Source organism: Pterocles gutturalis, unplaced genomic scaffold (assembly GCF_000699245.1).
Source record: "Pterocles gutturalis isolate BGI_N339 unplaced genomic scaffold, ASM69924v1 scaffold32607, whole genome shotgun sequence".
Classification (NCBI taxonomy): domain Eukaryota; kingdom Metazoa; phylum Chordata; class Aves; order Pterocliformes; family Pteroclidae; genus Pterocles; species Pterocles gutturalis.
Window position 1 is genome coordinate 32,094 of NW_010111273.1, and position 24,706 is coordinate 56,799.

General features: G+C 41.8%; 2 protein-coding genes across 3 annotated transcripts in view; one reads left to right on the plus strand and one right to left on the minus strand.

The window, feature by feature from the left end:
• Positions 1–3,295, plus strand: part of SYTL3 (synaptotagmin-like 3) — a 28,626-nt gene extending 25,331 nt beyond the window's left edge. Inside the window, exons 13-15 of the mRNA XM_010073695.1 lie at positions 710–818; positions 1,681–1,886; positions 3,165–3,295. Coding sequence (XP_010071997.1) covers positions 710–818; positions 1,681–1,886; positions 3,165–3,295 — 446 coding nt within the window. The remainder of the gene's footprint in view (positions 1–709; positions 819–1,680; positions 1,887–3,164) is intronic.
• A 1,080-nt stretch (positions 3,296–4,375) lies between these two features.
• Positions 4,376–23,747, minus strand: EZR (ezrin). 2 transcript variants are annotated; one of them, XM_010073696.1, is made up of 12 exons: positions 23,670–23,747; positions 18,937–19,032; positions 17,872–18,146; positions 16,965–17,048; positions 16,204–16,350; positions 12,970–13,066; positions 9,674–9,837; positions 9,024–9,154; positions 8,158–8,318; positions 7,926–8,018; positions 6,191–6,442; positions 4,376–5,852 (listed from the first exon to the last, which is right to left on the minus strand). In XM_010073696.1, exons 1-12 carry the CDS (start codon positions 23,730–23,732, stop codon positions 5,688–5,690), a joined length of 1,728 nt encoding a protein of 575 aa, XP_010071998.1. In that variant the 5' UTR covers positions 23,733–23,747; the 3' UTR covers positions 4,376–5,687. The 2 variants fall into 2 exon arrangements, with proteins under 2 accessions (XP_010071998.1, XP_010071999.1); XM_010073697.1 differs by lacking the exons at positions 17,872–18,146; positions 18,937–19,032 and having other exon boundaries at positions 5,549–5,852; positions 23,670–23,728.
• Between the last annotated feature and the right edge of the window lie 959 nt (positions 23,748–24,706).

The following is a 24,706-nucleotide window of genomic DNA, read 5'->3' on the forward strand; positions in this document are numbered from 1 at the left end:
ATCAGTTAAAATCCCAACATTTGCCAACTTCATCTTTTTGTTCTTTTTAATGCCATCAAAAGCTGAAAGACTTGTACGTTAAGTACTGCTCTAGTGTGTCAGAGCAACACTGGTGGAGTAAAAGAAACACTTGGGAGTAGGACAACCTAATTTTCCTTACCTCCCTAGATTGTAGTGAGGCATGCAAAACGTTCAGAGCTCTAGTAGTGCTCTCAGTGTTCAGGATCACAGAAATAGGTAGAGACCAATAGAAAGACCTAGTCAGATGTTATGTTAATTTTGTTCCCTTTTCTTTTCCAGATGACCCTAAAGTTACCAGCTTGCTTTCTTCCATTTTTCCCTCCCTATGCAGTGGTATCACAGGAGTGGTATCACACCGTGGGCTTGGCTGTTTCTTCTGTTTCTGGCTTTGTTTCAGAGAAACACCCCTGTGGCTACTGCCCTGTGTTTACTTTTCACAAATACAACAGGAGGCTCTTTGTTTAGAACAGGCATCACAAAGCAACCTGCTACTCATTGCTTACTTTTTTTTCTGTGTCAGTCTTACACTGTACAAGCAGGTTAAAATCTTTCAAATGATCCTAATGCAGCACTATGAGTGCTTATCACAGTAGTACTGCTTTGTCATTTTCATGCTTAGTTATAGCATCATCTTAGGCTGGCAGCTGAACTAAATGGTTATTTAATGTGATAAATGCTCCTGTTGCAGGAAAAAAAGACCAAGGAGTTCCTAACTGCCAGCTTCAGGTTATGATATTTGGGGCCAAGAACTTGCCCATGCTGAGATCTACTGGAATGCTGAACTCATTTGTTAAAGGGTATGTATGAGACCTAACACTTCAAACATTCCGTGCAAAGGTATGTATGTATTAACTTGCTTTCCATCAGGAGACTGGCATGTGAAAGTGGCATTGTCCACACGCTTAGTCAGACTTCCTTGTAGTGGTGACAGTTGGGTGCACAGCAGCACTCAGCAGGACAGTGACAGGTCCCACCTGCTCTTTGGGTCCTAAAATAGCTGATGTCATTTAGAGTTCACTAGTTTAAGTATCTGCTTTTTGTTACTAAGAGAAGGGGAAAAAAGTGCAAATCAAGAGGGCATTTTCATTCCTGTTTTCAGTTGTGCCTTTGCAGAAAAAAATATAGCTTGGGATACATTGAAAAGAAAGCTTTTATCCTCTTCATTCTAGATGTTTTAGAAGAGGAGGGACTGATTTTTTTTTTTGCGAGTAGCTTGTATATGGGATCATTTTACTTTCTTACTATCACGCATCAGATGCCATTGGTAGTATGGTACTGGGGGTGCACTTACAACATGTTATAAAGCCATTTCACCTGCTGTGGCACCTATCTTCAGTGAAATGGGTGGGCATTTTATTTACTGAAAGGCAGGTTTTGGGCAGTGTTGGATAACAGAATGGGGAGTAAAGACTCCCTCAGCAGTCAGGGGCAGTAACGGAAAAGCAGATCAGAACAGCCTACTTGCACCCACACTGAAGGCAGAGAGGAAAAGGAGCAAGTCCCAAAATAAACATTCTGGCACCATGTTCTACTTTGGATTTAAGTGGACCTTTTTTGCTGTTTAAGGCAAACCAAAGGGCTCTACTTGGTTATTGCAAATGTTCTGTTTTCTGCTTGAGAAATCGGTAACCTTGCTGAACTCCCATTGTTTTGGGGAAGTTGTCTTATCCTTCCAGACCAAGCAGAGGTAAAGCAAAAGTCTCCTGTCCTGAAGAAAGAAGCCTGTCCCCAGTGGAAGCATTTGTTTGTCTTTGATGGTGTTACCCCAGCTCAGCTACAGCAATCATGTTTACACTTGACTGTGTGGGACCAGTCAGCTTTCAGCTCAAGCGATCAGTTCCTAGGAGGAGCCAAGGTTGGCGCAAGTAAGTCCTTTATCACTAAAAATAGAAGGTAATTTGGGAAAAAGTTCAATTAGTTTACATTCTAAATAATTAGCACAGTGTAAATATTATTATTACCTGCTGTCATGTGCCTACACATACAGCCCCAGCACCTGTCCAAAGCTACTTGCAATCTTGGAGTTTGATGCTGCAAGAACTGATGCATGTGTTTTAGTTCAGGTCCATGAAGAACCTCAAGGGTGCCAGGGGGAATGTTCAGGAAAGCTGTTTGTTAATGTGGTAACTTTTAGGGCCAGAGCCTGGCCCTGCAAAGGCAGGCACAGAAAAGTTGGGTGGAGTCAACTCAACTAGAGCCTTTGTTGAGGCTTGAGCTGTTTTTCTATTACTTGGTTTCTTTAACTAGTCTTATTAAAAGGAAGCACAAAAGCTAATGATCTAGTAGACTCCAACCTTGCTTATATTTGTGCTTATTATTTTACATCTACAAATGAATCCAATCAGTGGGCGGTACATAAAGTGAAACTTGCTCAGAAAGGCCTATTGCATGTCTGAGTTTTGGCCTCTGTTTGAAGATAAGAGTGAGAGCTGTGTTTCTCAAGGCTGAGAAACCCTCTGCTCACTGAATGTGCCCTGTTTGTCAGTTGAGCAGGGAAGCATTGTCAATTGAAGACTGCCCTATAGAGTCTCTCACCCCTGTCTGCCCCGAGACTAAGTGCTTTGGTTTCAGCATTTGAGATGAAAGGCTCCAAAAGACTGAGGGTCTATCACTTCATTATGGTATCAACATACACTTTAGAGCATTATCACTTGGTAAAAAAAAAAAAAAAAAAACCAAAACCAAAAAACCTCAATGCTGTCCAGGCTTCTTCATGAGCTTTTTTTTTTTATTATTGTCTTACCCAGCACTTTCCTTTCTGCTAGAGTGGGGAACTACCTGATTCCAAGTGAAGATGACTATTAATTAACGTAATGCATTAAAGTCACTGGAGATGAACTGAAGCAGGAGGCTTCATGCCATTCCACTATTTTTAATATGCACACTTGCTCCTCTGCTTTTAAGTCATACAACCAAAAAATTGTTCTTTGCTGCAGGCTGATTGATCCTATTGTAACAGGATGCAAATAATGCTTCAAAACTATAGCTACTGTTTATTGCAATTAATGACTTAGGAACTATAGAATAGCTGACATTGTAGAAGTGGGAGAAGCAGGCTGGTTGATCTCTAGTCCATTGGACCAGAAGGTGGGTAAGGCCAAGTGAAAAGTAACCCTGTGACCTTTCCTTTTGCTTTCTTGCAGAGGAATCATTTGGCTCTACAGACCTTGTTTCTCAGTCAGTGCTGCAATGGCAGGAAGTGCTCTGCAGACCAAATGTGTGGATGGACTTCACACTTGTACTGCATTCAAATAAGGAAAACTTTAAGTCATGAGATTACCACACAACAACATTTCCTTCCCCATGTGTGATGTTTTAAATTCAAGTGGCACATAACCTTTTTTCAGGTCTGGGGAAAGGTACACTGCAACAGTACATACTCCAGCCTTTGTGAAATGAGAGTTATGCAGCTGAAAGTATGTGATGTTCTGAAGATTTTATTTCTCCAAAAGTTAAGCCTTTTACTACCTGTGTCTCTAGCTGGAGTTTAAGGTTAGTACTGTTTCTTCAGGAGTGACAAACTTGGTTTGAAATGCATTATGCTGACAAGGCAACATTAATCAGATGATATGCAGTTTTCCATTTCTGGGTGCAGAACTGTAATTAATTCAATCACTGATAGTAATACTTCTAGAGAAAATACCTTCAGGAAAGTATATGCTTTCCCTCTGATCTTGATGTTTTATATGTTCAGAGAAATGAAAACTAGCTTATCTTTCACTGCTTGCTGCAGATGGGTGATGCTAACACCTTAGTGCATCAGACTTATCTACAGTGCCAGTATTACTTCATATGACCCTAAAAAGCTCTGGCCTGTGGCCACATACCTTTCAAATGTGTGCTGTGTCATGGTACTTTAAACCAGTTAAGTGTATAAATTCTCTGTCAGTAGAGCATGGGACAACAGCTAATACAATAAGTAAGTGTGGTTGTAGGAAGCTCCTTCTTCTTAGCTGCTGCTGTAAGACAGTATTAACAAGTCTGATGCATATGGTACACAGCACAGGACAAGAGCTTAGCAAAGATCATAATTTATTCATGTGAACCAGTGCAAATGCAAGCTTAAGGCCAACTCCTGTATCAGTTCACTGACACAGTGAACTGTCAGCAGAAACTTCGTAGGTACAGCTGTAACTAGTGCTGCTGCTGTATACCTCTTTCCTGGGGCTGGGGTAAAGTCATTACAGCAAGTAGTGTCCTTTCTTCCTTTGCAGGTCAATGTGGATTTTAAGAATTTAAGAGTTAAAGACTCTTTATTCATATGCTAAGCTCAGGAACTAAAAAAGAGCAGTAGCAGACCTAACACAAAATACACCCCCCACAAGGAACACTTGACTCCAAGTCCTTTGTTACTTTGCAGATCTTTTATTTAGATGTTTGCTGCTGCAAAATAAAAAAACCACACAAGATTCAACTCAAGTATAAAGCAGCATAGATGTTGTAAATGGAAGAGAAGAGCTGACAACATACTGTATCTCACTTTCTAACAGATTTTCAAGGAAAGGGGAAGATTGGTGGGGAAGGAATGGTCACAGAAATGCTCTCTACTCGAGAGAATACAACTGTGATATAAACAAGCAGTCCCTTCATCTTTGGAGTCTGAAACTTTAAATCAAACATTTAAAAAAATTAGAAAATTTGTTAGAAAAATAGGTGCAGTAAAATTGTATATATTGGATCATGTGTACATATAACAATTTTCATTAAGTAAAAAAATGATCTTTACAAATAATGCTTTATAGCAAATAATCAGCTGCACTGTATCAGACTACAGTATTGTTCAGGCATTTTTACAGATGCAAGTCATTAAATCTGAAAAGTAACAAAATATACAGAGCAAAACTATTTCCCTTTAAACTATTATTGCAATCCACATATTGCATGGTTTTTTTAATATATAAATACTACACTATAACTGATCAGTAACGAAGCTGGAATGCAAACACTGTAGTGTATTAGATTCCAACAGAGTATTTGCCTAGCTGTTATGTGAGGAGGGTATCAGTGTCCCTATGCCACACTTCTGGGCCATCACTGCAAAATTTTTCAGGTTGAGAACAGCAACCAGAAGAGGCCTGATTTCTACACAAAGTAGTTCTGAGGTGTTGTCAGTTCTTTTGTGTGCAGGTGGGGGGGTATCAAGACCAAGACAAAAACAGTGTAAAAACACACGTGCACACATGTACATACATACAGCTACTTGCAGATCTTGAGTTCTACAATCTGTCTTCTCACCTGTTGGACTTTACACTGTAACTAATAATACAGACATATGGCACAAAATTCACCCACAGTTGCTTATTTTTAGGCCAAGCTGAATCCAGCACCTGCACAGGACACGCATCTTCAACTAGAAGCATGGCCTATTAAAATTTGTCTTGCTTACAGAGAAGATGTGACAAAAGGCCTTTTGGCACTAAGCAAAGGCATGAGCAACTTACTGGGATCAGTGGTACAAGGTGGTTTTAACTATACCAGATTTCATAGAAGGTACAGAATAAAAGGGAGATTCAAATACCTCTGGGTTTAGAGAACATTTGTTAAATGTCATATGGTGACCCCCTCCTCAGGGAAGAAACAACACAACAAAAAAAAAAAACCCAAAACAAGAATACAGCATTAAGATCTGTCTTCCCCACAGTCCTGCCTTCTTATTATAAGCATCATTACATTGCCTCAAACTCATCAATTCTCTGCTTGGTGTTGCCTTGCCGGATCTGCCGCAGCGTCTTGTACTTGTCACGGCCCTGTCGCATGTTCTCTGAGTGGATAATATCATTGTGGGTCCTCTTATTTTCATCTCTAGCCTGGGCCAGTTCATCTGTCAGCGCCTGCAACATGAAGAACATTAAATACACATTATACACAAGGAGCTTTCGGCTCATGGCAGTAGTGTTTTTTTGTGAGAGCTGACAGTTGTTAGATGACTGGGCAGACCAGTGATATTGCTACAACATATGCTTTCCGTAAACACTATGGATGATGTAAGTAATCTCAAAGCCTGAGCAATGACAGTAATCTTTATATATCTTGTCTAATTCAAACTCCATACAGGAACTGTAAACAAAGAGAAACTATCAAGTTTTGTGTGCATAACCAAGTGGTTAAATGATCTATTTTCCAGGAATGAATGTTTCAATTACTCCACTTCTTCCAAACATTGTCTTACCCTCAGTTGCATCTGTACACGTTCATTCTTCTCTGCTTCAGTAATGCGTTTCTCCTCATTACGGTCATTCCTGATCCCCTCACTGGAGAACTCTGCGCTGTAGGCAGAGTACTCAGATCCTTCGTCTTGCAAGTTATCGTGGACATGGTAGTTCACTGGCTCATAGACAGGCGGTGGGGGTGGAGGCGGAGCAGTCATTACCAGGTGTAGCTCCTCCTTTGTCCTTACCAGATCCTCCTGGGCTTCCTTGGCCTTTGGGAAAAGAGTGAAAAATATTTTCATACATTGCTTGCTTTAAACAGCTTAATAAACACTTCAATGCTTATCTTCCCAGTTTTGTCAATCTACTGTAAAAAGCAAGAAAGAAGAAATTAAATCTCTGCAGCTGACAGGACTCTGTTACAGTCTTATTCAGAACTTGTGATGCTATCATCATCCACTGTATAATGTGCAGGGGATCTGAAAAAAGAATCTTCTTCCAATATGTGCTGGTTTTGGCTGGGACAGAGTTAATTTTCTTCACAGTAGCTGGCATGGGGCTGCAGCTTGGATTTGTGCTGGAAACAGTGTTGATAGCACAGGGATGTCTTAGGTGTTGAGCAGCACTCACACAGAGCCAAGGCCTTTTCTGCTTCTCACTCCACCCCACCAGCGAGAGGCTGGGGGTGTGCAAGAAGCTGGGAGGGGACACAGCTGGGACAGCTGACCCCAACTGGCCAAAGGGATATTCCATACCATATATCACGCTCAGCATATAAAGCTGGGGAAAAAGAAGGAAGAGGGGGACATTTGGAGTGATGGCATTTGTGTTCCCAAGTAACCACTACACGTGATGGAGCCCTGCTTTCCTGGGGATGGCTGAACACCTGCCTGCCCATGGCAAGTAGGGAATGAATCCCTTGTTTTGCTTTGCTTGTGCTTTACCTATCAAACCTATTACCCACAAGATTACTCACTTTTACCCTTCCGATTTTCTCCCCCATCCCACCAGGGGGGAATCAGGGAGTGGCTGCGTGGGCTTCTGCCATCTGGGGTTACACCACAACACAATAAAACAAGATAGGAAAAATAGTTCTGTGGGAAGCTACAGTTCTCTTCATCCTGTTCTCCATTTGAAGAGCTGTAGGTTGTAAATATGGGTTCCACAGAGCAAGAAGTTAGATTGCTGAGTTGGCATTTTTAATGCAATTATGCACTAGGCAGTCAGCTTCCTTGCTCCTTCAGTGGTTCTGCCCTCCCATGCAGTCTGCAGCACTAGGTACAGGCACAGGGAGCACCAGGCACTCCAAGCCTTGCATGGTTTATTTTTGGGTTTACTGCATCAAACTATTCAACTCTCCTGACCCAGGTACCAGGAGGCCACTGATAACAGCACACACTCCTCAGGACTGGTACCTGTGGTATGGCTATACTTGCAATGTCTTCACTTGATAGAATTCTTTCAGACATCATGCATTAAATGCATCATTTACACATGCACCCCTTCCCCTCCGTGGCTCCACAATGATAAGCACATTCTTAGGTTTTATACAGGCTTCTGTTTTGAATTTTGACTAAAGGCTTGTTGAAAGAGTGGTGTTCTGCAGGCATATTGCACATTCATCACAAGTCTGATCTTCTCTGCCAGTGTACAGATGTTTGTCTCCACATGATCAGGGAAGTCATGCCAGGCTAATCATCGTACGCACTGCTCAAGTGTAGAACTTCAGAGCAACTTTATAAAACAGATACTCACTCTGATTTGCCACTCTTCAACCTCACTTTCTTTACGCCTCCTTGCCTCTTCAAGAAGTGCAATCTTGGCTGTATACTCTGCAAGCTCTGTAGCCTGTTGAATAATAAATCTGGAATTATAAGGACTCTTAACCCAAAAAAACCAAAAAACCCCTCAAACACAACAATGAAACAAACTCAAAGGGCACAGTAACCTGCCTGCATCTCTTATCCTCAAAATGACTGAGGCTTACCAGCTGTTCCTGGCTCTTTATCTGGTCCATATTTTGTCTCTCCAGCTCTTCCTTAGCCTGCAGAGCAGCCAAACGGTCAGCTTCCAAGCGTTCTGCTTCCTCCTGGGCTCGTCTCCTTTCCTCCTCCAGCTGAATGGCTCTTTGGATCTGATCTGAGAGCTCTGGAAAGAGACAGATCAATGCAGTTAGTCCACAAGCCTGATCAACCAACTGTTGGACTACCAACAGTCTCTTAGCCAACTGCAGAAGTCAGGACAAGCACTTGACTCTAGCTTGCAATATCCCTTCACTGTGCACCTCAAAGTTTGTGTAACACATCAAGTAACTGAATTCAGAAGCAGTCAGCTGCATGTTCTACATCTTCTGCAAGATATTTGCACTGAAGTCTGTAACACTGACAGGACATGACTCCACCGCCCCTAACTGACAATTTACTGCAATGGCCAGATGTTGCTGTCTCCAATCTGCTCATCTGGGCATTTAAACAGAAGCTTCCATTTCACTGGACAGACCTGTTCCCAAAGTACTTTTTCTGTTAGAAGTAAAAAGTACTTGAGAGCTGAACTCTGTTACTCGCTGCTGGAAGAAGCTATGCTCCTTAAACCCTCTTGGCAACAGGGAAAAACAGAGTTTGTGTGACCTTCAATTCCCAAATACAATCAGCAGATTTTATGCTACTTTTCATGTTTTGGATGATCGCGGCAGTGTGAGCACACGTGTGTACTTATCCTCATAGAGAGATATTAGTAACCCTTGCCTAGAGATCGCAGTGTCATCAGATTTAGGGTAGGTGTAGGCAGCGACCCTTATAACCCTTCTATGGAGCACAATATTTGGGCTGACCAGACCAGGTGTAAGTACCTTACCTTTCTCTGCTTTCTGAGTCTTCATCTCGTACTCTTGTAGCCTCACCAGCAGCTCCTCCTTCTCCCTCAACATTTGTTCTTTCTCCCTCTCAATTGTCTCCCTCTTCTTCTTTTCATTTTCTAGTTGTTGCCTGTTAGAAACAGATTTCATGCTTGAAGCTCACTTTCAGACCTAAGCTATAGCCAGCCAAGAAAGTTGGCTGGGCATCTCTCCAGGCAGCTCAGTGGGAAATGACCACATGACTGCCACATAACAAGAACCAGCAGACAGAAATACATACAGCCTGTTCCTTCATCATTTCAGAATTTTTCCTCAGTTTTCATAAAAATATTTGCATTTTTGTTGCCCACCCCAGAAATTTAGCACACCAAATAGCTACTAGAAACAGAGAGAGAAAACCACAGCTCTGTACTGCACAGCAGAGGAGATTGAACTTTGTTACTTCTGTCATAAGGAAGGTACAGGAGCTGTAAAAACAAGAGCACTGAGGGAATGAAGCCAAACAAGCCACAAATACAGGAGAAAATGTGGGGTGGCTCCTGGCCTTGCCTAAACAAAACCCATGTTATCGGCTGCTGCCCTGCAGGTACATCTACCTGCCGATCCCAGGCTCCGCCACCTCATCCCCGCTCTCTGCCTTCAAGCTCACCTTTCCAGTTGTTTCTGGTGCTTCTCCTCCCGGGCCTGGGCTTTCATTTGTTGCACCTCAATGGTGTCAGGCTTCCTGCGCCGCATATACAGTTCATGGTTGCCCATGCAGAGCTGCAGGATCCTCTTGTTAATTCTCAGACGAGGGGCGTAAAACACAAAGTCCTAGAAGAGAGACACCACACAGTCAGTTTTCCAAGGATGCTTTCTCTTCTCCCAGCTAGCTACAAACAAATTGCCTTGCCACTAATTTCACTGTAATTGAGACATATACACAGGCATTTAAATATAGCAGCAAGGACTGCCAATATCATTTGAAGCCAAAACAATTGCTATTTATATTCTCCATTTCAAGTCTACATAGACTTGACAAGTTACTTTTCTAGAAAAAGTATCTTTTAGAGAAAATTGTCAATCTCCATTTAAAGGACACTTTGTGGAGTTTGGAAATGTTGCAGAAGGTTTTGGCAGCAAACCATCTGGGCAATTCAGATCTCTAGTACTGAGTACTCAGGTTTTAAGTTTGCATGGCTTTGTGACTGGAAGATAAGGCATGTATGTATTGCAGACTATTAAAATAACTTCATAGAATTTCCTTGTCTATTTGAATCAATATTCAAGGCACCATCCGTGTTTTTTCAGAGAAAGAAGAAATCCCCACCCATGCAGAAATACGTTCCAATATCATTCTTTCCTCTCCATGGCATTTCCTAGTTAAGTTGCCTTAGGCTGTTCCAGGAGTGTCAAATTAAAGCTTTTTTTTTTTTTAACTAGAGAACGTATGGGTTGACTATATATTTGACTGGGTTGCAAGCAGTAACAAAACAAGATATTCTAAAATTTCTGGTTCTCGAAAAAGAACAGCCCCAGATTTCTTGTCATCTGTGTTATAAGCAGGCTTTTACAGAAACTACACACCAGGCTGGATCTTAGCACATTTACTTCTGGAAGAAAGGGCCAAGTTCATTACCTGCCTGAAGATTTTTCCGAGGCCATGACCATACATGTTTACAGTGCAGTCTGAACTTACAGAGTGAACAAACTCTGCATCTTTGTGCCTTTTTTGTGTACTCTGTGTACGGTCATATGGGCAGTGGGCAAGCTGCCACACTACCACCGTAAACCAGTACACATTCCTTAGAACCACTCTCCTATGGACTGCCTCGCTGTTAGCAAGGGGTAGAAACGAGAAGGGGCACACGGAGGCCCTACACTTTTACGTGGCAGCAGTGATCATGTTTGTAACTGCCTGAGCTCAGATGCACAAGTTGTGGCTATCTCTGGAAAAACTAGAAATCATACCAGAAGCAACAAAAAGCACTCCAGTTGCTATTAAGAGGAACGTGAATATGCTGACAAAGCCTCATTTTCTTCAGTGCATTTCCCAATTCACATTCTGACTGCAAGAGGTGCAGTGTGTTGTGCTCCCCCACTAAATCCTGCCAGAGCCACTCTGAACTGTACCAGTCTGATACTGCAAACTGCACCTGTAAGCTATTCATCCGACCTCCTACTTCTGACAAGTAATTTTAAAAACAAACTGTCTGTGCACATTTGATGAATAGGTCCTATCCTGAGGCAAGGTTCACTTACATGGAAGTAAATAATGAGGGCATGGAGGGTGGTTGTGTTTGTCCTTTAAGGCCATAACTAAGGGACAAAACATTTTCAGAAGAACATAAGAGAACCTCCCCACCCCCTTCCTCAGCCTCAGCCTCCCCCAGGTTTCTCACAGTTTGAAAGACAATGTGCTGAAGATACTGGAATATGTGGGCAGACAGGCCTAAAGATTAAGAAAACTTATTCTGGGCAAGGTGTCACAGGACTCTACCCATTACATTAATGTCCATTTAAACACTGACATGTAGAATCCTCCAACCCACATCTTGGGGGGACCGCGTCTTTTGCTGTAGTTATAATACTTGCTTTTTTAAAGGAGACACAAGCATATGAAAAGATCCAGACAACTTCCTGAATGCTCATAATTAGTGTCCAGATAAATTATTCTTTCACGCATAGCTTTAAACATAACACCGCTCAGAGGGAAAGGGACGACTCATGCAGAGGAAGGAAACATAACTGAGTTTTTCAACGTTAACACCTTTCTGTCTCAGCCTCTTGCAAGCCTCCCATTTCAAACTCAGATTTACTGTTGGGGAGTGGATGGAAAGCTGTGATCCATAAACAGGAGATTAATCATTTCATCATGTATACAACATGTCCAAGAGGCTCTTCTATTGAGAAAAGCATGCTTGACAGACCAGCTCTCTACCTCTGTGGAGTTCTGTTGGCTTTCACTAACAGCATCACAAAAAGAAGCTCCTCTCACCCCCTCACCCAGGTTATCTGGAGGAAAGCCCTGCAGCACACTGTGTGTTAGTATCCTTTAACAGAAAAGGATCCTCCCAGTAATTTAAAGAGATTTATAAGCCATCACCCTTTCCCAAAGCCAAACTGCTTATTATTTCTCAGGGCTGTACTTACCCACCAAGGCCAAGTACTGGGGTGAGGGAAGAGAAGAAGAGGACTTTCTCAACTATTCCAGTAGTTTCACAAGACTGACAGAATGAGATCCACCTATACCACTTACTCCACTTTATGTTCTCAACAGGTCAAAGTTGCTAATTCTTCACTAAAATAACTCTGAAAACACTAAGTATTGAAGAGTGACATTCACAGGTGGCTACATTTAGGCTCTCTGCAGAAATCATCTCCTTCCCATTTACCCTACTTTTCAAGAAGTTCAATGAACACCATGGTCCTTAATTGACTTTTACTCTTTCAGTGACATGGGAGTGAGCATTAATATGGGAAACCATATATATCCATGTGGTTTTGCTGCAGCATTTGCACAATTTTTGTTGTGTTTTGGTTTTTTGTTTGGTTTTTTTGGGTTTTTTTAGTGGTTTTTTTTTAATAATAAAGTCAGCGACCAGCTTCCATGCACTGAAAAAATGCAGAGAGGACTAGTCTTGGATTATAATCTGGCTACACAGAAGACTCACAGAGCTAGCGAAGAATCTCAGATTTAACCATAAAGTTACCTAGTTTTCTAGACAAAAACCCCACTCTGCCATTGTAAAATCTTCATCTTTCTCCGTGCTAGATACCACCGTAAACCCTTTATTTATACTCCACAGAAAAATAGACAGCTCCAAATACACCCTAAATTCTAAAGCTCATTTTGCATCTAGAATATCTGTAGCTTTCTTCTCACCAAAGACAAATGTATTTTGAGATGAAACAGTATGAGTTTTTCCCATGCAGTTTCCAGGAATCCATTCTAGATGTACTTACAGGTGCCTTCTTGTCAATAGGCTTTATAACAAACTTCTTGTCATTGAAAGAGATGTTTCTGATTTCACTCCAGGGGAACCCAATCTTTGGAGTCAGCCTGGAAAGAAGAGAAATAATTTTAAGAGATGCTGCAATGAGCATTTTTTTCCCCACATTGCTTCTAACACAGACTCAGTGGGATGCAACACTTCACACAGCTCTCCCAACAGCAAGAAGACAATAGTTGAAACAAAAATCCACAGGAGCAGGGAAAGATGCCCAGTCACCTCCCTTACAGAGTCCCTTCTCATTGTGATCAGCCACCCTACTGACTTTTGGATATGCAATAGGGATGGTCTCTACCAAAGCCACACACTCAGCTTTCCCAAATACCTGCTTTAAGTTCATTTCTTTGAAATCAGGGCCCAAAACCTGCAGCATGCAGACTTTATGCATATGTGCTGTGCTTCCAGGAGGCTTCTCTTATGTGGTAGGAGGCACAAGCCAAAGTAACTCAGCCACTCCCCACACCTTCCAGCGCCCACAGCGAAGCCTACCCCACTGTGTTCAGCTAGCCTGGTTCACTGCACGCTGCCTTCACTTCTGAAGTGCCAGCCAGGCACAAACACAGTTGGTAGAGGCAGATTTCTTGTCTTTTGTTTCCTCCCCCAGATTACAGGCAAGGCTAGTAACAAAAGAGCCCTTCCACGCAGACTACTCCTCTTTGAGCCCATCCCACTAGTCACCAAGCAGAACTTTACATGTTGGTTGTGCCACCAGCAGTACCACGCGGCGCTCTCCTGTTGGAAAGCACCTTACAAAGCAAAGGGCAAGACTCAGATTCCCAGCTCTCCTCGCTGCCTAGGAGTTCAGATCTGTTGGTCTGTTTAAAATTGCTTCTTTAAGCTTCACCAGACATTTGAGATTTTTCCTTTTCTTTTATTTCTCCCAACTCTTGCATATAAAAAGTATCGAGATCAGACGTTTACGAGCCATTCCAGCACTCCACCCTTACGTACCCGGCCAGCTCTGCAGCAAGTTCAAATATTACAAGGGCTTGTGTATTTGGCTGTTAACAAATTCATTCAATTCCCCCCCAACAAATATTTAATTTTTAAGTTTACTATCACACTGTTCGTCTCTCATGAAGGGAGGATACATTCTCTAGAGATGGCAGCTAACAATTAAGAATTGCATCTTACATAAATAACACCAACAAGCAATCTTTTGGTTATTATCTGACCTCTCCAACATATGTGTCTGACACACACTGAAGCGCTGACAACTACTTCTAGCAAATGGTTTGGAGGCACAAGTATTTAATGTTTAGCACTTAGAGAAGCATCTATCATCACAGTGAAACACTTGAGCTCTGTAAGAATCCCTTCTATGGAGCTCATTGGTTAAGGAAAAAAAGCTAGCAATTTTGGAGGAATTTAACTCATCTTCACAGAGACAGAAAGCTACTACATAGCATGATTTCACCGGGCCCAAGCTTACCCAAGCTTAAAAAAAACAACTTGTTTCATTTAAAATAAGACATCAAGAATAAAATACATCCTCTTCAGAACTTCCCATTCCCTAACCTTTAACTCAACTACAGGATTATGCAACAGTGTGTGTGTGTGGAACAGTAAGAACTGTAAAGAAAATTATTTGATTAGGCTAAGGTTAGTTACTCCAGCCTTCATCATATTAGCTTAAGTGTTTCAACCCTTGATAATACAGTGTGACAGACAACTAAAATAATTCACTTATAAGTTCTATTGCAGATTCTCCTATTTAATGCAGAAAAAAAAAAGCTTGAAAATGCCTATAAGTGTGACACTGACACACACTGCAGTATGGAGGCTTGTACACCTGCAGCAGTCTCTTTTCCTCAGCTTTAACTTCAACAAGGAAATCTTGCTTTTTCACCTTGGCCCCTTCCCCAAATTTTGCACGTACAAACCAGAGCGAGGTACACATTACCATTTTTCTAGTCCCCATATCTGCTCAAAAGACTTAATTACATAGTAGCAAGAGTGACAGCAGAAACAAGCAGTTTATTCCAGCACTGTATTTGTTTTCCAAATGCTCTTGATAGCTCTTTACAGTCAAGGGCTGTATTCTGCCTGCTTCTGGAGCTCGAAAAACCTGTTTTGTGTGACCATGGTTACATAGCAAGACTAGTCATTCAAGACTGAAGTATTTCATGAGCGAAACCACTTTTCTTTCAAGTGACACTCCTTGTTTTCTGGGTGAGAGCACATACTAGCACTGCAGAAGAGACTGCAGTTCTCTTTACCATTTAACAGAAGCTCCAGAGTTCCAATTATTATTTGGGTTGCATTCAAAGTTTTTTGGAGGCAAAGATGTAGAACAGGTAAAATCCCTTCTGTATTACAATGGCAGTCTGTTATAGGTTAGTGACATGAAACCAAGACTTGGAACATGGGGAAAAAAATTTAAAAAAAGAACTAGTCTAGACAGCAAGCAACACTTAATCTAAAAAAAAAAAGTCTATTTTAACTCCTCTTTAAACCTTCAATTGTGGAGTATTAGAAGAGACTGGTAGGCTTACACATAGCTGTTCTCACCTTCCTTTTATGTCTATTTATAGATATAGTCTGTCATTTCCCAGCTACTATCCAATTAATAATGGCTCTGCCTTTACCAGAAGGGCTGATTAAAACTATGCATACCTCAGCAAGACTTCATCTCATTCCTTGTTCACAGTAACTATATAGGTTAATTCCTCCCTGGGTTCTGAGTGTTATCTGGCTTTGGTTTCATGTCCACCCATAACCTGTCTTTTTGAAAACTAGACAGTTGCACACACATCTACCATTAACTTCAGTATAGGAATGGCCTTAGATGTCCAAACACTCTGCAGCTATAGTAGCCTTGCCAGGTTCTTGTATTATATCCACTGCTGGCATACCTGGCAACCCGACTCAAGGAAAAGCTTGGTAAACTCTTTAGTTCAGGGTTCAGCTCTGCAACCATGCCCAGTTTACCAGCTGGCACTGTACAGCTGACATCTCTCTTTAGATGGTAGGTAGCATTAGCAGGTCAGGCTACAAAGGTCAGGAAAGTCATGAAAGCATAAATTATGCAAAAGCCCATTTTCTAGCACAGCTTCACCTACTGATCCACAACTGGAACATGAGCAACCTCTGAACTTTGCCCTGATCCTGTCAATGAGAAATGTCCCATGGCTCCCACACCAGCCCTCACTCTGGGAGATCAAAGGTGAAAAAAAAAGCGCCTTACTTATCATCCTTTTCATAGATGTTGAGCCCCAAGGCATCAACCCCCAGCCAAAGGTCAGTTCCTTTCTTATTCTTGATTTCAAAGTAATTGATTCCATACATCTCCAGGTCCTGAGCAATCTTCAGGTATTCCAGCATGGCATTCTCTCTGGTTGAGAAAGGAAGGAGAGCAGATGTTAGCTTCTCATTTACCTGACCATCCCAGAAAGAAAAAAGTCCTCAAGAGAAACAAGTAACTTTTCCTAAAAGCACAAGAGTTAAAACTGAACACTCAGCATTTTGGGATTCACTTTAGGAGTTACGATAGACCTATGAACACACACACACACAGAGTACTCCCATTCACCAAGCCCTTGTATTTCTGGACATAAAATTATCAACATTCATCCTTGACTCAAGGTACAGTCAGCAGGAGAAGTATAGTACCTGAACCTTCCCCATCCGCCATTGCAAAGGCTTCAATGAACTTAAGTTTAGATGCACACCTGTACTTTTTTTTTTTCCACTGAAAGTCATCACTGATACACTGTGCATAGATCCAGGATTTTCAGGAAGTCAGCCAAGAGACTGTTCTCACTACGCGTGAAAATCCTACTGAGTTTTACCATGTGATTTGATGTTGGACTAGAAAATATACAGCAAGAGTTCCCACACACAGGCAACTCTTGCTGTATATTTCAGAAGCACGTTGTAGAACTGCAAGCTTAAGGAAATCAACCAGCGACAAAGTGACTGGCCTAGGGACCAACACAAAACACTTACTTGAGCATGCCACTGTGTTCAGCATGCCACACCTGGATCCGTTCTTCCCACTGCTCTCTGGAGAGTTTGTGCTGGTCCATCACCCTACACAAAAAGAGATATTAGCAAGATTAGACTTTGTGTTCGGCAGTATCCATTGATGCTGATCTTTGCTATGCTCTTACTGAAAAAAAATCAGTTCTACCCATGAAGCCTTACTGAAACCAAGAGGAAGATCGTACTCAGCCCAAAGATGTACTCTGCAAAGCAGAGCAATTCAGAATGAACATAAAAACCTCTGCAAAGCCTTTCTGGTCACTGATCAGGGACGTGAGAAGAGTAAGCAGAACACTGCAAAAGAATCACTTACATGCTGCAGACACCAGAGGGTTAAAGCAAAGCAAAAGCTGGTGTCATTCCTGGAATTAGACACTGCACAGAATGTCACCAGGAAGTGTAAACGTTTGTCTGATAACATACACTTATCCTGTGTGGGGATGGGACTATGCAGCCTCAAGACATGCTGTCCAGATACAGGATTTTTAGAACTGTACATTAGGATTAAGGACACACAACACAAACTGCTCCAGGGTTGACATGTTCATGGCTGAAGGCTGCTCTTTTCTTCTTAGAAAGGAGGCATTCATACTGTCAGTTACCAGCAGGGCAGCAATGTTTAGGAAAGAAAAGCTGAATTCAAAAGTATACTTCCTCTCCCTAACCAACCCAAGGACAGAGCACAAAAAACATACTCTGACATATAGAAATGAAACAAGGAAAAAACCCCAAATGCATACGGTTCAATTTAAAAAAAATAAACCATGCTTTCAGTGAAACTATTTATCTAGAATGCAAATTCTTGACTTAAAAAAAAACAACAACAAAAAAAGAAAAAGAAATTGGAGACTGCATCATACAACTCCTTCACCTTTGAGGGATCAGACGCTCTGAATTGAGGTATCCAGGCTTGTGCACATCTTTGTTGTAATCTCCAAATTTGGCCTGAACAGCATAGGAGCCAAGAAGTACTGCTGTTTCAGGAGGACAGTAGATCTCATCACTGAGGATCCCTTCTTTCACCTGCAGGAAGAAGAGCTTCTGTGTGATGTCCTGGATCAGCTCTTCAGACACATCCTCTGGGAAGAACTTGGCACGGAATTTGAACTGGAGGGGATTCTCCTTTCTGATTTCTTGAGCAGAAACCTAAGGAAAGAGTTGACAACACAACTAAGCAGGGTTGCAAACAATAGAATAAATTGCTTTTACTCAGAAAAAGGGACTTCGGGCATTTGCCTTAAGAGGTGAATTATTGGCATTCCTTAATTCTGGCTGCTTACTAGTATGAGAACACAGGAGAAACAGATTATGTTTTCCAGCTGAGCCACACAGCAAACCTTGCTCACTGGAGAATGATTTACCTTGCTGTATCAGATGGCAAACCCATACAGTATTGTACGTGTCTGACAGAGAACAACCCCGTCATTAAACATGTATGTCACTGACTGACCCATCAGGAAAAACTGTTCATATCTTCATAAGAATTGCACGTTCACAAACAAGAGCACATTCAGAGACCCCTGGGCTCTGTTACAACTGCCCAGCCTTGAAGTGACCTATCTTTACAATTAGTGCAACAACTGATCCTGTAGAAGTAGATACTAAAACCATCACTAGCCAAGATGTTCCCCCAGAAACAGCAAGAACAGCTGCTTCTACCCAACGAAGTACCATATCAAGCTGCTGTACATCTGACAAACGCTATAAAGCTTTCCGCAATCCACACAAAGAGAAAGAGCAAACTTCCCCTCACACCACACCTCACCCAAACAGCTGCCATGGAGGTCACAAAGCTTTCTCTGAAAATAATCCTGGGGTTATAAGAACTAAGGAACAAACAACAACAGGTACAAGGTTTATAAAGCTGCAGCCAATAACGCATCAGGAATCATGTAAGCATTAACCTTTGTTCAGCAATTAGCCTGAAGTCTGTTACCTTTTTATCAAGCTTCAGCCAGGTCTGGAATCCTTTGTTGTCCACATACTGAAGACCAAAGTACCACACTTCTCGCAAACCTATGGTTTTAACCACCTGCAACAAAAAGATTAAAAAAAAAATTTGTAGGTAAGAGTTCACTTGAGGTCCAGGTATCCTCTCAAGTCCTGCATCAGCTGCAGGTGCAGGCAACAGCCTAAACCTACTCATCTGGCATATTAAATTTAATCTTGTAGACAAAGATACACAGCTGACACAGTAGATGAGAGCAATGGCATAGGTTAAGCTATGTGTCCCACCCTGTTCCTAGGAGGAAATGGTTCTGGGGAGACCAGGAGAGACAAACAGGGCCAGTGACAGGCCACCAACTGCTAGACTGGTACACTGGCAGCATGTAGGGCTTCTGCTTGCTTCTACCTACTGGCCCTTCTTAAAACTGTCCCTGGTGAAGCAGACAAGTTACTTCTCTGACCAAAGCTTATGGTAAGATGATCTGTACTGGTGTTAGTACTAACTACAACTAGTTAGCAGTACTAATTGCTGAAGCGATCTTGTCTGCCAGGCACCAAAGATTATTTGGCTGGAGGAAACAACTGAGGGATGTGTCTCACACAACTGCTGTGTTTAAGCTCCCTGGGCAGTTTTGAGAATTAAAACAAGCTGCAACTATTCGCAGTCAAGGGTATTCTTTTTTTAAACTCACACAAAGGCTAGTTTTGAAGGACAAAATATATTGAAGGCCCAACATTAGGACTAATTTCATTTCATATATCGTAAATACTAACCAGACAAAAGATCCAGAAACACCATCTGTTGACTGGATGGCACATTTACTGGTTAAAATAGTCCTGTTTGGACGTGTTCCTTTTCCTTGGTGGAGGAGATAGCCTAACAAGTTCCTGACCTCCTCCTACTGTTGACCTGTTGCTCTTATAGCCCAGTAGTTTGCTGCCAGCTCATCTGCCTGTAAAGCTGTGCTCTAGACAGAGCTGAGATCTGGAAATATCCACTACACACATATCTGGATCACTTCCTTGATGTTATTTGCAGAGTAGCCCCTCAAAAAATGATGTAGGCATCACCATGGGGAGCTGAACTGAGGGGAAGGCAAGAGCTTTTTAAAACTACTTTGCAAGTTAGAAAAGCATGACAGACTCAAGAGGGTGTAGTTATACGTGCTTCAAGAGGCCTGAGATCTCAACCAACGATCTGTTTTACCCTCCCCATTATAGTATTGTTGGAGAGCAGACTTGAGAGAGACAATGATTTTAGGACATTTAATTAGTTTTTGCTGTAGTTTCCCTTAAATTTTCTTGTTGGTGAGCTAGAAGCCAGCAGTCTGCAGCTGGAATCCAGAGCTTCCTGGGGTTGGTAAGGAAAAAGGGAAGGCAGGGAAAAATGTACCATCCTGATGAGCACTCAGAATTACTGTTTGTGTGACATTATTGAATAACAGGCAATGTCTGAAGTTTAGTGATATAAGCAGACCAAGAAAATTGCATAGTAGTATGAAAAACATCACTAAGCAAATATAATTTTTAGGAATAAAGAGGTCAGTGCCTACCAGTTGAAGAAATGGGATAGCTCAATAACTAGACACTGTGGGCTGTATTCAGAAGGCTATGGTTTATACATTCTACTTCAGCAGGGCCGTAAGTAACTAGAGTTTATGTTAAAAAAACCCCACCCAACAAACACAACATCCCCAAACCCCACAACAAGCTGGGGTCTGAAAATACTTCAGCCTTTACTTGACTAAAATTCCTTTTCTCTTCTTCCCCAAAGCAGCTTGTTTCACCACAGAACAGACAAGTTTTCGGACAGCTAGACATATTTTTAAAAGGGTCAGAACTGGGCTTTACAACAGGGGCATGTTGAGCATGTACTTCCTGTTGCACAAAAAAGTGTTGCAACTTTGTTAAAATAAAGAGTTGCATAAATCAAGCCGTTACCAGGTCATTATCTCTGACTGTCTCTTACAACAGAAAAAGTACACTTTTTCTGCAAATCAATTTAGAAAGCTCGCAGAAGTTATGACCCCTCAAGTTCTCCCCAAAACCTAAAGCCAAGGAAGAAGAAAGTATTAAGCTAAACCAAGTCTGACCACTTGAGTTCTAATACAAAGAACAAAGACATGAATGTCTTAGCTTGTATTCTGGAAAATGGTTTGTAAATTTTTATAGCAAAACAAGGAAGAACTAAGAACCAAGGCATTATATTCAAGATGGGAGACAACCCCTGGCCCAAATGCATGAAGCAGCAAATCTTAAGTCTGCCCATTCCACCCAGAAATGCATTCACTCTCAGAAACTGCCAGTGGGACACTCTCCTCCATTGAATTCGTTTTGCTCGCAGCCAGGGTGGCACATGACTGCCTGGGAGGTACTCCAGCCAGCTGCAGAGCCCACTGCGTTCGTTCTTGGGACACTTCAGAACATTGCAGCACAAACTCTGCACAGGTCTGGCTTGAAGTCAGTATTCACAGGTTTCCACTATTCTCCACTTTCTGTAGAGGGGAGCCATAACCCACCTCACGTGCAAGACACACTTACGCTAGCAAAGCCTGAAGCACAAGGGCACTGCAGGAGCAGTTTTGCTAGCTGACAGCAGGCCAAGAAATGATATTGTTGTTTTTCAAACTAGCCTGCTTCTTCAATGCCCTCTCCCCCCCCCACAGTGGTTCTGCAGTTCAAGTTGGGCCACTCACACCTGCGAAAACCTATTGCCTCCATGGTCTTTATCTGAGTTTAAACTCCACCTGAGATAAGGGCCTAGTAAAAGGCTTTCACAGCAGAAGTGAAGAGAGGATGTCAGAGTAGTTGCAGCTAAGCATATGGACTTCACCTTCCCCAGATTTGTGCTGCATGCTTTTACTTTATTTTTCTCTTGATATGCAGAAGTGCACCCCAACAAGGTATGGACTCCAGCAAGTATTTCCAATCACGTTCTACACACATGCCACAGGATGTAAGGAGCAAATCTTCCTGAGGTGACAGTCTATCCCACTAGTACAGTAAGTGCTACAACAAGCAGAATCTTCACAAGTCCAGAACTACCTAGACAGCAAGCTAGAAATACATTGGATCTGAAGCATCCTGCCTTCTTCCATCTTCTCAGGGTTTCAGCCCTCTCAGCTGGAGGTCAAGAAAATAACTTATTTTCTGACAGAGGGATGACCCTGACTCTTAACAAATGTAAACATTAGTGTCCCCGTTGAATCCTTGTCATAAGGAACATAGGACACACACTGTCTCATCTAAGGCACTACTTTCAAAAGCCTGGCTTTTAGTCATTGGGATTTCTGTACCCCAGAGATGAAACCAGAGTTCTCTGTTTTGGGTTAACATAGAAGGGGCTGGGGGGTAAATTATCCTGATGCTAAGAGTGGTCAGCAGTGAATAGAAGGTCAAACACCAAATGCTGGTTCCATAAAAGCGCCAGTGTTTCATATGCAGTTCACCAAATTTCCAATCAGTGAATACTTGATGTTTATCCCACATCAGTAATAATCAAAAGGAATTAAAGTTCGATTTAATGACAAACACAATTTTATACTATGGAGTTCTGCAGTGATTATAATTTGGTCTCCTCCTTTCATTCCTTCCAAGAAAATACTAAATGTTTTTATTGTTTTTAAAAATACTTCTCACTGGAAATCTGCACAGCTGCCAGAAGCTAACTCACTGAAATGAGAAATTGTACCAAAAAACCTTAGAAGGAATGGACATAGTTTAGCCAGTTCTGCCTACTCGAGATGAAGTGCAACCACCCTTTCCTACCAAGGCTAGCAGGGGACAAGGGGAGAAGTGCAAAGGAATGGCTGTAACACTTCATAAGAAGCTTATGTTTGTGACTGAGGTCTGCACAGATTAATTCTTAGTTTTCAGTGTTCCAGCAATAGAAGCAAGCTTTTTTTAACTCCAAAACAGTAAGTTAAATTTTTCTGATGAAATCTAGGCCTTGCTTCAGTTTTATAAGAACAAGCTACTTAAGAAAATAATAACATTTTACAAAGTGCTCTTTATTTTAGTTGTCTGATCTTTGTAGGTCCATCTCCAAACACACCTGTATATTGTTAATGTAATAGCAGGAAGAATAACAGTAAGGGAGGAGAGTCTTGGCCCCTCATGCCCTCCACTTCCCTGGGAACCCCAGGAGCCAGGCTGGACAAGTCTCTGCTCCGTCCTGCTGCACAGTGGCTTTTTACAAGGCATGTTGTTACAGTTGCTGCATGGAGATCACAAACTGTTCCAGTTTTCCAGTAGTTTGGCAAACTGTGGCAAATGGATACCTCCAATGCAGCTCCTGAATGAACGCAGCTATGCCTACACCTTCATCAGCCACCTGAAGACTTGATTCTGAAGAGTTTTATGCACAGGGACAACATTTCAACTTCAGAATTTAAGAAATAAGAGGTAAACTGTATTTCAAAGCAGGAGGTGCATTTAACACACTACCTATGCTGTCCAGGCATTTCAGATCCCTTACGACACTTTATAACCCAGCATTGCTAGGAAGACAGGTTTCACTGGAACATAATGTACTTGCAAGGATTTTTGCTTTTTTCTTTTACGGTGATGGAATTTTGAGATCTTATTTTGGACCAGGGCCCTTTGATTAGGAGTGGAAAGAAGAAAGGTAGGTTTGGAATCCAGTCTTACGAAAACACTATAGCCTGAATGAAATGTACTCCAAGCTTAAACAACAAGAGCCCATACCAACCCCTCACTGACCTGGTCAAACAGCTGTTTGCCTGTAGTGTTTGGCTGGATGGCAAACTCCAGCTCTGCATCCATAGTAACAACTCGAACATTGATCTAAGGAGAGAAACAAAAAGCATTGTTTAAGATGTATTGAAAGCTATTTCTTGGTATTAACACAGTACATGGTGTACAATACAGTCTCCACGCTTTGATGCGCCACCGTAACCTCTACAATACACACACTTAAGCCCCAATTAGATTTGTGTTATCACACCAGCAAACTTAATTGCGGCACTGACTTTGCTGTCTTATGCAGATTGCTCTGCAGGTTTTCCTACTCAGCACAGGATTGGACTGAACTTCTGGTTAAACAAGAGGGCATGATGGAGTTGACTGTTTCCAGGCCTGAAACCCCCTGGAATACAGGCTCGTGTGAGTGCACAGCATAGCTGCCTGCAGGCCCTCTCCTGGATTACAAAAGGCCCTAATGACTAAATCAAATTTAAGACTTATAATTTAACTTCCATTTATATTATGAGCTGGAATTAATCTGAGGTTTTAAAGGCAAAAGGCTGCAGATTATTCTTACTAAGCAATCAGCATTAACCCAATAAATGTTCATTCTCCCCCTCATAAAAATCTACTCAGCACATAAAAACAGCAGTTATGGGTACTGAATGATACTACAGGGCAAGAGTTCACCAAGCTATTGCTGTTAGTGGAGAAACAACATAACCAGATTTACTGCAATGGCAGAAGCAGAGTGCAAGACAGAGGTTACCATTGTATGCAGAAGGCAAGAGTGTTTAATGACTAGAAAGAGTCTATTAGCAGTTAATCAGGAGACAAAAGCAGCAACCAAGCTTGCAGGGAATAGCACAAGGATCAGCAAAATGGCTAATCAAGAAAGGATTATCTCCCAACTGTTCTGACTACAGACGACTATGTTGCTTGCAACATCATACTATGTCTCAAAAAAACAACTTCAAAAAAATTTAAAAAACAAACTGGGATGATCATGTAGTATAGTTCTACTAACAAGTTAGATTTGTAGCTTGGTATTTTAA

Bases quoted from the DNA above. Each gene is read 5' to 3' on its own strand.
- EZR (XM_010073696.1), bottom strand. From the start codon at position 23,732: ATGGATGCAGAGCTGGAGTTTGCCATCCAGCCAAACACTACAGGCAAA. The intron at 13,067-16,203 runs GTAAGGCGCTTT...TCTTCTTTCCAG, and splicing joins ATCTATGAAAAGGATGATAA to GCTGACTCCAAAGATTGGGT. The intron at 5,853-6,190 runs GTAAGACAATGT...TTCATGTTGCAG, and splicing joins GTGTACAGATGCAACTGAGG to GCGCTGACAGATGAACTGGC.